Source organism: Ranitomeya variabilis, chromosome 4, assembly GCF_051348905.1.
Source record: "Ranitomeya variabilis isolate aRanVar5 chromosome 4, aRanVar5.hap1, whole genome shotgun sequence".
NCBI lineage: Eukaryota > Metazoa > Chordata > Amphibia > Anura > Dendrobatidae > Ranitomeya > Ranitomeya variabilis.
This window is the reverse complement of record NC_135235.1, coordinates 653,450,583-653,463,533: the sequence shown is the minus strand read 5'-3', so window position 1 is coordinate 653,463,533 and position 12,951 is coordinate 653,450,583. Positions and strand designations below refer to the sequence as shown.

Genomic DNA, 12,951 nt, shown 5'->3' with positions numbered 1-12,951 from the left:
TCAGTTCCGTACACCTCGTACACACGTGGCTCCACTCCGTACACCTCGTACACACTCGGCTCTGCTCTGTACACCTCGTACACACTCGGCTCTGCTCCGTACACCTCATACACACGGCTCCCCTCCGTACACCTCGTACACACACGGCTCTGCACCATACACACACGGCTCCGCTCCGTACACCTCGTACACACACGGCTCCTCTCCGTACACCCCATACACACACGGCTCTGCTACATCCACCCTGTAAACCGTTCCTGACCCCACACATAAACTTCCCCTCATCCAGCACCATGACAACCAGCACAGCAGAATCCTGCATACACTGAGGCCCCAGATCATGTGACCCCTGACTCCTCCCCTCCTGTGAGCTCATCACAGGTCCTGTGCGCACAGAGCAGCCATATATGTGGTGTGCGGCTCTGCAGGTGGAGGTAGGTGCTGGAGATTCCCCATTACTGGGCGGGGGCAGGGGGCAGTAACCCCTCCATTCCCGGAGATAGTGCCCCCAGCTCTGCCATGTGTATATGTACAGTAATAGGACGCTGGCTGTGCTCATGTATACAGGGGAGGGCGCTCTGGTTTGGGGACAGATGACGGAGATTACAGGGAATGGAAATGTCGGGTTTTTCTCCCCATAGAAATCTGGAGAAACTGTAATTTCCCTAATTTTGGCTGTAACAGTTTAGAATAAAGGGATTTCCCATGAAATGTCTGTGGCGTCGGTCCTGTACTGAGGACACTGATCCCGGAGGAGGAGACTGTGGGGCAGAATATGGAGAATATAAGATCTCATCACATTATAGGAGGATTGTGGGTTTTATACCGGGAGGTCTAAGGGGTAAGGTGTCTCCCTATGGAGAGTGACATACCAGCTCTGGCTTGCCAAGGTAAGGAAGGTTATTCGCCGTGCAATGCTCCCCTGGGAAATTTAATATGCTAATTGCCTCTTCAGAGAAAAAGAGGACTTGAACTCTATAGCGCCACCTATTGGAAGTAGCGATCCTACAAGTCACAACCCTTTAACGAGTCTTGAAATATGACTAGGATAAAAGCCAAATCGAAACTTATGGGAAAAGAGACGGCTAAACAACTTTTAGTCTTGAGGTGAAAGCTTTTTTTTCCTTGTTTTCTCACTGTTACATTCAAAGAGCAGTAACAATTGTATTTTTCCTTTGACTAAGCCATACGAGGGCTTTGTTTTTTTGTGGAATTATTTGTATTAATTAGTGCTATACACTTAAGAATTGTCGGTCAACAGAGCTGTGTAACGGCTTTTTTTTTTTTCATGTCAAGATGTAGTCTTCATTGATACCATTGTGTGGTATATAAGTTTTTGATAATTTTTTACTACACTTTTTGGGAGGAACAAATAATAAATGAACAAAAAAAACCCATAAATTATATCTTATATTTATACACGCTTTTTTTTTAACTCCGTTCACCTTTCAGTATGATTGATATGTAATCTTTTTCTGTGGATCAGTAGACTTATGATAATACCAAACTTGTAAAAAATGTTATGGGGAAGCAGTGTTTGATCGATGGTTAGTGGATGAGACCAATGGTCCATAGGTGGATGGCACCACCGACCTATCTGGGGCATGAATAGAACACTATATACTATACAAATTTTGCACCCGAGACAGTCAAACTCAAGTTACGCCACTGGGGCCAGTCTCATGATGTTTAAAGAATTCCTGATCTATAGCGACTAGTGATGAGCGAATATACTCGTTGTTCGGGTGGTCTCCGAGTATTTGTGACTGCTCGGAGATTTAGTTTTTGTTGACGCAGCTGCATGATTTACAGCTGCTAACCAGCCTGATCACATGTGGGGGTTGCCTGGTTGCTAGGGAATCCCCACATGTAATCAAGCTGTCTAGTAGCCGCAAATCATGCAGCTGCGGCAAGGAAAACTAAATCTCCGAGCAGTCACAAATACTCGGAGACCACCCGAGCAACGAGTATACTCGCTAATCACTAATAGCGACCCATTTCTATAAAAAAATTGCTTTGAGGCAAATCAAAATCACAATGCATGATCGAGTCTGCCCTAAAGTGCAATTTTTCCCTCCTGATGCCGAGTGTCGATCGACTGGAATCAACATTCATGCTCACATAAGTATATTTTTTTCTTCTAAAAACAAACATCTAGGCCACTTTTGAAGCTATCAAAAGTTTCTGCTGTAATCAGCCCCCAATGTAGTCTGTTATACATATTAATTCTCATGATAAAAAGGTCTGGAATTCCATGGAGCTCAAACCTTTTTTTCTCCAAGTGGAGGAATTGCCCCTTGCTTTTTGAAGTTTACATGAAACAGCTTTTGCCCATATGCTTTTTATGGACCATTTATTTACTTGTACAAGTTAACATGTCACCACCTTTTATTACCTTTCCTAACAGCCAACTTTCTTCATGCCACTGAGCAGTTTTATGACTCTTATTTGCATTTTTTCTAACCCAGGGCATGATTTTTCTGAATCTCACATATGTGGCAGTATTACAGGTGCTTCTCACAAAATTAGAATATCATTAAAAACGTAATTCATTTCAGTTCTTCAATACAAAAAGTGAAAAAGTGAAACTCATATCGTATAGAGTCATTACAAACAGAGTAATCTATTTCAAGTGTTTATTTCTGTTAATGTTGATGATTATGGCTTACAGCCAATGAAAGCCCAAAAGTCAATATCTCAGTAAATTAGAATAATTAACAAAAAACACCTACAAAGGCTTCTTAGGCATTCATTTAGAAAGGTCCCTTAGACTGTTTCATTAGGCTCCACAATCATGGGGAAGACTGCTGACTTGACAGATGTCCAGAAGGCAGTCATTGACACACTCCACAAGGAGGATAAGCCACAAAAGGTCATTGCTAAATAAGCTGGCTGTTCACAGAGTGCTGTATCCAAGCATATTAATGGAAAGCTAAGCAGAAAGAAAAGTCTGGTAGAAGTGTGGTAGAAAAAGGTGCACAAGCAACAAAGTGATGGTTTGGGGAGCCATGGCATCTGCTGGTGTAGGTCAACTGTGTTTTATCAAGACCAAAGTCAGTGCAGCTGTCTACCAGGAAATTTTAGAGCACTTCATGCTTCCCTCTGCCAACAAGCTTTTCGGAGATGGAAATTTCATTCTCCGGCAGGACTTGGCTCCTGTCCACAATGCCAAAAGTACCAATACCTCTTTTAAAAACAACATAGAAATAACAAAAAAACTGACTGGCACATCCAAACTAGTGTGAATATGTGCATACTAGGAGCAGCTACCTCCATATACAATATACAAAAAAGGTTGCACTCTATTGTACCAAAGCACGTCAATGTGAAATATATGAAATATAAATAGCAATACGACTTTTGAATATTAGGAAAAAATGAATGAGATGCTTTGCACAAAATTTGGCTGAATAATGTCTGCCCATCAACCAACATTAAGGTGGTCCCATAAGTCTGATGGGACCATGTGAACACCTCTCTAAGGCTGATGTCTGACTTCTTCGGTGAATGTGGACACCTCTCTCGGTAAGCCTACATTTATGGGTAGATAGGAACCTGCTTTAATTAAAATCACCACCTGGTGAAGGGCGGAGTGCTCGGCAAGTAAGCTAACATTGAAATAACAAAAAAACTAACTGATACATCCAAACTAGTGTAAATAGGTGCCTATGCTAGCTTACTGACCGAACACTCTGCCCTTCATCATGTGGTGATTTTAATTACAGCAGGTTCCTAACTACCCAAAAATGCAAGCATTGCTGACAGAGGTGTCCACATTCACCCAGGAATTCAGACATCAGCCTTAGGGCTCATACCCATTTGCGAGAAACAAAAGGTCCGATTCCTGGACAGAAAAAAAGGATGAGTGCTATGCGAGTGTAATGCGATTTCCATGCGTTCTTTTGCTCGGAACATCCGTATGACATGTGTATGCAATCCGTATGCAATTCGATTTTAACATGAGGTTTTACATACACCAGTTCTCTATATGTAAAAACTCATGTTAAAATCGCATTGTACAATACAACTTCAAAATATAATCTTATAAATATATATACTGTGTATATATATATATATATATATATATATATATATATATATATATATATATATATATATATATATATATATATATATATATATATTACAGACCAAAAGTTTGGACACACCCTCTCATTTAAAGATTTTACTTAACAAAAAAGTGTGAATCAACTGAAATTATGTCTTATATTCTAGGTTCTTCAAAGTGGCCACCTTTTTGGTCTGTACTGTATATACAGTATATATATATATATATATATATATATATATATATATATATATATATATATATATATAGTGCCTTGCGAAAGTATTTGGCCCCCTGGAACTTTTCAACCTTTTCCCACATATCATGCTTCAAACATAAAGATTCCAAATGTTAATTTTTGGTACAGGATCAACAACAAGTGGAACACAATTGTGAAGTTGAACGAAATTCATTGGTTATTTAAAATTTTTGTGGAATTCAAAAACTGAAAAGTGGAGCGTGCAATATTATTCGGCCCCTTTAACTTAATACTTTGTTGCACCACCTTTTGCTGCGATTACAGCTACAAGTCGCTTGGGGTATGTCTCTATCAGTTTTGTATATCGAGAGACTGAAATTCTTGCTCATTCTTCCTTGGCAAACAGCTCGAGCTCAGTGAGGTTTGATAAAGATCGTTTGTGAACAGCAGTTTTCAGCTCTTTCCACAGATTCTCAAATGAATTGAGGTCTGGACTTTGACTTGGCCAGTCTAACACCTGGATACACTTATTTGTGAACATTCCATTGTAGATTTTGCATTATGTTTGGGATCGTTGTCTTGTTGGAAGACAAATCTCCGTCCCAGTCTCAGGTCTTTTGCAGACTCCCAACAGGTTTTCTTCAAGAATGGTCCTGTATTTGGCTCCATCCATCTTCCCATCAATTTTAACCATCTTCCTTGTCCCTGCTGAAGAAAAGCAGGCCCAAACCATGATGCAGCCACCACCATTTTTGAAAGTGGGGATGGTGTGTTCAGGGTGATGAGCTGTGTTGCCATATCGTTTGGCATTGTTGCTAAAAAGTTCGATTTTGGCTTCATCTGACCAGAGCACCTTCTTCCACATGTTTGGTGTGTCTCCCAGGTGGCTTGTTGCAAACTTTAAACACTTTTTATGGATACCTTTGAGAAATGGCTTTCTTCATGCCACTCTTCCATAAAGGCCAGATTTGTGCAGTGTACGACTGAGTGTTGTTCTATGGACAGACTGTCCCACCTCAGCTGTAGATCTCTGCAGTTCATCCAGAGTGATCATGATCCTCTTGGCTGCATCTCTGATCAGTCTTCTCCTTGTTTGAGATGAAAGTTTAGAGGGACGGCCGGGTCTTGGTAGATTTGCAGTGGTATGATACTCCTTCCATTTCAATATGATTTCTTGCACAGTGCTCCTTAATGTTTTGGAAATCATTTTATATCCAAATCTGGCTTTAAACTTCTCCACAACAGTATCACGGACCTGCCTGTTGTGTTCCTTGGTCTTCGTGATGCTCTCTGTGCTTCAAACAGAACCCTGAGACTATCACAGAGCAGGTGCATTTATACGGAGAATTGATTACACACAGGTGGATTATATTTATCATCATTAGGCATTTAGGACGACATTGGATCATTCAGAGATCCACAATGAACTTCTAGAGGGAGTTTGCTGTACTGAAAGTAAAGGGGCCGAATAATATTGCACGCCCCATTTTTCAGTTTTTGATTTTCCACAAAAATTTAAAATAACCAATAAATTTTGTTCAACTTCACAAATATGTTCCACTTGTTGTTGATTCTTCACCAAAAATTTACATTTGGTATCTTTATGTTTGAAGCATGATATGTGGGAAAAGGTTGAAAAGTTACAGGAGGCCGAATACTATTGCAAGGCACTGTATATATATCTATCTCTTTATACTTCATAGAGAGATAGCAGAATAGCCAATAATTCATTTGTCAGCTTCTGCATAATCAACCAAAAGCCGACAGGATAGGAGACATGGTTTACATGCAGTAAACCATTGCAGAACAGTTAGATTTATAGATGTCAGTGTCTGATACTGTTAGTAGTATGTGTTTGTAAAATTTGAGATCTGTATGTACTTAATAAAAGAATGTTTTCACGGAAAACATTGGCGTGGGCTCATGCGCAATTTTTTGCACCAGATAGGGAAAGCCAGTGACTGAGGGCAGATACTAATAGCCTAGAGAGGGACCATGGTTATTGGCTCCTCCCTGGCTAAAAACATCTGCCCCACCCACCCCAGAATAGGCGCATCTGTAAGATTGTAAGGTGACATTAAGCCTGGTTAATAATGGAGAGGTGTCAATATTAATCCATTATTAATCCAATAGTATGAATGGCTTACAAAAATACACACACATTAAGAATAAAGTCTTTTAATGAAATAATTAAACACACAGGTTTAGCATCTTTATTACACTCTCAATCCAAGTGAAGTCCTCGTTCTTGTGTAATAGATCCAAAATAAAAAAGCAACAATATCCCATACCTGTCCGCTGTAGAGTCAAGTTCAATGTTGCAATCCATCTCAAGGGGTTAAATAGTTTACAATAGTTTACAATAGTTTACAGTCTGGCCGGTGCTAATGGTACCGGCCAGACTGTAAACCACGGATAAATGAATGAAAAGGTGCCTGCGCAGCCTCCCTGCCTGACCGGACATGAACTCATTAGCGTGGGAAAGCAAAACTTGCTTGACCTTAACCCCATAGAGAATTGATGGGGTATTTTCAAGAGGAAGATGAAACACCAGACAAAACAATGCTGAAAAGCTGAAGGCTGCTATCAAAGCAACCTGGGCTTCTGTAACACCGCAGCAGTGCCACAGGCTGATCGCCTGCATACCACGCCGCATTGATACAGGAATTGATGCAAAAGGAGCCCTGACCAAGTATTCAGTGCATTTACTGAAGTATTCTAATTTACTGAGATAATGACTTTTGGGTTTTCACTGGCTGTAAACCATAATCATCAACATTAACAGAAATAAACACTTGAAATAGATCACTCTGTAATGGCTCTATATAATATATGAGTTTCACTTTTTGTATTGAAAGTTTTTTTTAATACATGACCATATCCTGCTGGCTTTAGAAGCCATTGACACTGCATTCTGTGATTTAGTGTTACAAGTACATCCAGATCCTACTTTACAAGTGACTCTCCTAGTTTTACTGCCACCCTAAAAAATATAGTGACCTCAGGTTATTTTTGTCCAGAGTACATATATTGATATTGAGCCTTTTCTGCCAAGTCCATGCCCAAAACTCAGTTTGTCCAAGTCAGCCTATAACTTATGCAAATCTTCGACAGACTGCACTATACAAAATAGCTTGGCATCATCTGGAAAAATAGAAACATCACTATTAATCCATTTTTCTTTATCATTAATAAAATTGAATAATAGCGGACCTGGCACTGAACCTTGGGGTCATCATTTATAGCCTTTCATAGTATTAGTCGCTCACCATAACACTCTAGTCTTTGATCCAATTGCAAACCCTACTTCCTAATCCTATAGATCTTAATTTAATCATTAGACGTCCATGCAGGACAGTGTCAAATGCCTTTTCAAAGTTTAAAAACAAAACTCTATATCCTCAGCTACCCCTCTGTGTAGGTTTCTACTCACCTCTTCATAAAAACTAATCAAGTTAGTTTGACAACCTCCATCCTTAGTAGACTTGTTCTGGCTATCACTTATAATATTATTTTGCACATATATTTTCAAATGTTTCCCCTTATTATCTCCAGTAATTGTATTATTACATGAGATATTATATTTTCTCATCTTCTCATTCAGGTCCATACAATATCCTCTCAGTGGAGATCTTCTTTAGAGAATTTTCTTGATTGACCCATCAAGGATGGATAGGGACAGAGACAAGATGGCAGAAAGGATATTACACCTTACCCTAGAGATCATTTTCCAGCTTACTGGAGAGGTGATAAATTCTGATGATGTCACATTACATCATTCTTATCTATGGGAATAGGACTGGAGAGATGAGGACTCTTGAAATGTCTGTAATGAGATTTATTACTGTCTCTCCATAACCAGGACTACACAGTAGTAAAGAAGACTTCTAGTGGGCGCTATCAGTATCCTTGGTCAGAGGGATGGGGAAGACCCCTGAGTCCAATCACCGGGACTCCAACTCCCCCCCTAATACATCAGAACATCAATGATCAGAAGATCCTAGAACTGATCTACAAGATGATTGAGCTGCTGACTGGAGAGGTGACACTGCTGGGAATGCTGGGACATTATACAGTAACGCTATGAAAGGATTGGGGGATAATGGTATCATTGTATGTGTCAGGTTCCTATACGGTGTCAGGATGTCGTTGTCTATTTCTCAGTGGAGGAGTGGGAGTATTTAGAAGGACACAAAGATCTGTACAATGATGTCATGATGGAGGTTCCCCAGCCCCTCACATCACCAGGTAATAGACAGGACTAAATACTCATGGCCTATAATTATCTGTATGTTAAGAATGAATTCAGTCCCTGTATGTGTTTCCTCCAGTTCTATCCAGTAAGAGGACAACACCAGAGAGATGTCCCCCTCCTCTCCCTCCACGGGACTGTAAAGAAGAAATTACCAATGTTCCTCAGGATCATCAGGTAGGTGGAGAGAAGGTGTCATGAGATCTCCCCTATGATGTGTAGATGGTTGTGAAGGTCTTGTGCTCAGTCTTGTTTTATCCATCAGTATTATATGTTTTATACTTGTGTAATGAGAACAGTGACGATGGCAGGATTAGAGCTGATCATAGGTGTAACTTCTCCATCTGTCTGTGATTTTTACAATGTTTGTTTCAGGCTAAAGATTTTACCCATATTAATACTACAGAGACATATATGAGTGGTGATGAGCAGTGTAAAGAGGAAATTCCTACAGATAACCGCCCAGGTGAGTAGTAAAAACTAAACGCAGGGAAGTCACAAATTCGTCTCTGTCAATGGCTGGTACCATTTTGGTGTGTTTAGGTGAGCGTTGTGGTCTGTCAGTTTTTCAGCTTTAGGGCTCATACTCACTTGCGAGCAACTAGGATGAGTCTCGCACGGCAATACCCACCACTGCACCCGGCACTCAGATCGGAGCATGCGGCTGCATAGCAATACATGCAGCCGCATGCTCCGTTCCTGAGTGCCGGGTGCAGTGCTGGGTATTGCCGTGCGAGACTCATCCGAGTTGCTCGCAAGTGAGTATGAGCCCTTAGATTCACTCCTGTTGCTAAAATACTAGCTAACAATAGATGAAAATATAATACTGTTATAGACAATAAAATATAAATAACAGATGAAATATGCCGATAGTGGGGAAAAAGAACATATAGTTAAGCTCCCAGGAATGAGCAGTTTATTTTGATTATTCTAAATTATCAGGATATATGTTTTAACAACAGCTTTAACAAAAGTTTGTATAAAATAAAATATTAAAAAATTCTTTAGAAAAAGTAGATTAATGTCTTTGACTTTAAATCATATCTAAGTAACAAGAATCTGGTAACCATGTACATTTCTAACAATCACTGCAAACATTACTATGCTATTCGGACTTAATTGAAGACTCCTCAATCAGAACTTCAAAAAATTGTTATAACATCTACTGTTGTAGTTTGGATAATTTTTTTGCACTTAATGGTCCATGTGTACAATATCCCATATCTTTCTTGAATTAGTTTTGGAACCACAAAATGCAGATCTTAATGAAGCAAACCCATAATACTTTACGTTTTGACTGAAGGAATATATTCTGGGAGATTCTTTAGACTCTCCACCCTAGTTTGGCCAGGGTCAAATGGAGATCTTGTGTTGTCAAGTCATTAAAACTCTCTTCCTAGGAGTTGCGAGCTTATAAATGTAGATGCTTTAATATTACTAATGATCTTTATGCTTCCTTGTGACATAAAAGGGAAATATTAATCAGCCATATATTTTATATACATTTGAATGGGTGTTACACAGTAGAATGCATCAGTATTTTAAGTGTTAATTTATTTTACAGTTTGTGCTTATGAATTACCGTATTTTTCGGACTATAAGACTCACCGGACCATAAGATGCACCTAGGTTTTAGAGGAGGAAATTAGGAAAAAAAACCTGAAGCAAACAATGTGGTCAATTCTATACTTAATATCCCCTATCCTGGTAAATATGGTCCACTCATCCCTATCCTGGTATGCGTGGCCCCTCATCCCTATCCTGGCATGCATGGCCCCCTCATCCCTATCCTGGTAGGAATGGTCTCCCCAAATCCATATATAGGCAGTACTGATCGCCCTCATCCCTATACTGGTATGCAGGGTCCCCATCTCATCCAAGTATGCATGGCCCCATCCCTATCCAGGTATGTAGGGCCCCATCCTTAACCTAGCATGACTGGCCCCCATCCCAGTCCAGGTATGCATGGCCCCATCCTTATCCTGGTATGATTGGCCCCATCCAAGTCCTGGTATACCAGGACCGAATAAGGATGGGACCAATCATACCAGGAACAGGATGGGACCAATCATACCAGGATGCCAGAAAGAAATGAATATTCATTGCTCTCCACACCCATGGGCGTGGAATGCAGTTAATATTCATTTTCTCTTGAGCAGCGGGCACAGGAGTTAGGCGCAGCCGTCGGCTCCTGCCTCTGCTACCCGCTGCTCCGCCGAAACTGCTCCCCCACCTCCCCACCACAGCCAGAACCCGTACTTCCGGACCATAAGACGCACCCCCCATTTTCCTCCACATTTTGGGAGGAAAAATGTGCGTCTTATAGTCCAAAAAATACAGTATATTTCTTTGAAGCCATGACAAATTCATAACACTACTTGACATTACATATTGTTTTATCAAAAGCCTGGATTTGTCATATGTTTTTCTATCTTCAATTACATTTTGCTACACACCCTGCAATGTGTGGAAATGTTTATGTTTTACAAAAGTCCAAAAATGATTTTATTCTCACCAGGTGACAGTATCAGAAGCTCAAAAGGACATGTGATAACTTCAATTGAGGATCGTGATATCATACAAGATCCTAGTGAAATGGATGCAATTATACCAGATATCCAAGATATATCATTAGGCCTTCACAATGAAGATCTATCAGCTAATCCATTTCAACAGGTCCTATCTTCTGATTCATTACAGACTGCTAAGAAAAATAAAAATAACAGAAGGGATGATGAACATGAAAGATTTCACAAAATCAAGAATCCATTCACTTGTTTAAAATGTGGAAGATGTTACCTAGATATATCAAATCTTGTTGAACATGAGAAAAGTCACACAAAAGCAAAGGAATTTTCATGTTCAGAATGTGGAACATGTTTTTCACGGAAATCACATCTTTTTCAGCATAAAAAAACGCACACGGGCAAAAAGCCATTTTCATGTTCTGAATGTGGGAAATGTTTTCTGACTAGTTCAAAACTTGTTATACATCAGAGAATTCACATGGGTGAGAAGCCGTATTCCTGTTCTAAATGTGGGAAATGTTTTACAGAGAAATCACACCTTATTACACATGTGAGAAGTCACACTGGGGAGAAACCGTTCTCATGTTGCGACTGTGGAGCATATTTTAACTGTCAATCTAATCTTATTAGACATGAGAGAAGTCATAGAGGTGAGAAGCCATTTTCATGCTTAGAATGTGGAAAGTTTTTTTCTCGGAAATCAAATCTTGTTGACCATCAAAAAACTCACACAGGTGAAAAGCCATTTTTTTGTTCAGAATGTGGGAAATGTTTTAAAAAGAAGTCAGATCTTGTTACACATCAGAGAATTCACACAGGGGAGAAGCCATTCTTATGCACAGAATGTGGGAAGTGTTTTAACCAAAAATCACATCTTGGTATGCATCAGAAAAGTCACACAGGGGAGAAGCCGTTTCCATGTTTAGAATGTGGGAAATGTTTTATTCAAAAATCAAAACTTTTTGACCATCAAAAAACACACACAGGGGAGAAGTCATTTTTATGTTCCGTATGTGGTAAATATTTTAAATTAAAGTCAGGTCTTGTAACACATCAGAGAATTCACACAGGAGAGAAGCCATACTCATGTGCAGAATGTGGGAAATGTTTCAACCAAAAATCATATCTTGCTAAGCATCAGAGAAACCACTCAGGAGAGAAGCCATTTTCATGCTTACAGTGTGGGAAATGTTTTACTCAGAAATCAAATCTTGTTGACCATCAGAAAACTCACACAGGAGAAAAGCCATTTCCATGCTCAGAATGTGGGAAGTGTTTTTCTCGGAAATCAAATCTTCTTGATCATGAAAAAATTCACAAAGGGGCATAGCCTTTTCATAGTTTAAAACATTTTTTCATTTTGACCAAGTACCGTATGGTTTTGTTATACATCAGAGAACTCACAGAGGGAGAAGCCCTTCTAATGCTCAGCATTTAAAAAAATCATATCTTGCTAACAATCCAAAAAGTCATTTTCATGCTCAGAATTTCGGGAACTTTTTTTCTAGGGAATTTAAACTTTGTTTGCAATTAAAATATTGATACAGAGAAAACTCTATAATTATGTCCTGAATGTGGTCAATGTTTTAAATGTAACTGAAAATGTGTTTCCTAGAGATGATAGATTTTATGTGAATCAAATGTGTCAAATTTTTAGGAATTTACTGAACCCAGTGACTTTGAATTTGTCATCATGTAAATAGCCTTAAAGCCAACCTGTCAGAAGGATTTTGCTAAGTAAACTACAGACATTGTCAGGTTGGTGCTGTTATACCTATTTAAATGATACCTGGGGTAAAGAAATCCGTCTTATGGTTTTTGTGTAATTAGTGTTAGAAGTTTTAAGATAATGAGATGCCTGTGCTCTTTAGAGTCTAATCTTGGTGCTCTAGACCAGAGAAAC

General features: G+C 39.4%; 1 protein-coding gene across 1 annotated transcript; it reads left to right on the top strand.

The window, feature by feature from the left end:
• The first annotated feature begins 390 nt into the window (after positions 1–390).
• Positions 391–12,718, top strand: LOC143767432 (uncharacterized). The gene is made up of 7 exons (XM_077255768.1): positions 391–434; positions 7,873–8,014; positions 8,131–8,310; positions 8,393–8,516; positions 8,600–8,697; positions 8,896–8,986; positions 11,039–12,718. The coding sequence occupies exons 2-7, from the start codon at positions 7,937–7,939 to the stop codon at positions 12,376–12,378; spliced, it is 1,911 nt and encodes a 636-aa protein (XP_077111883.1). The 5' UTR covers positions 391–434; positions 7,873–7,936; the 3' UTR covers positions 12,379–12,718.
• The last annotated feature ends 233 nt before the right edge of the window (positions 12,719–12,951 follow it).

Coding starts and splice junctions, on each gene's coding strand:
- LOC143767432 (XM_077255768.1), top strand. CDS start 7,937: ATGGATAGGGACAGAGACAAGATGGCAGAAAGGATATTACACCTTACC. Junction 8,698..8,895: donor ATGTTCCTCAGGATCATCAG/GTAGGTGGAGAG, acceptor TGTTTGTTTCAG/GCTAAAGATTTTACCCATAT. Junction 8,987..11,038: donor TCCTACAGATAACCGCCCAG/GTGAGTAGTAAA, acceptor TATTCTCACCAG/GTGACAGTATCAGAAGCTCA.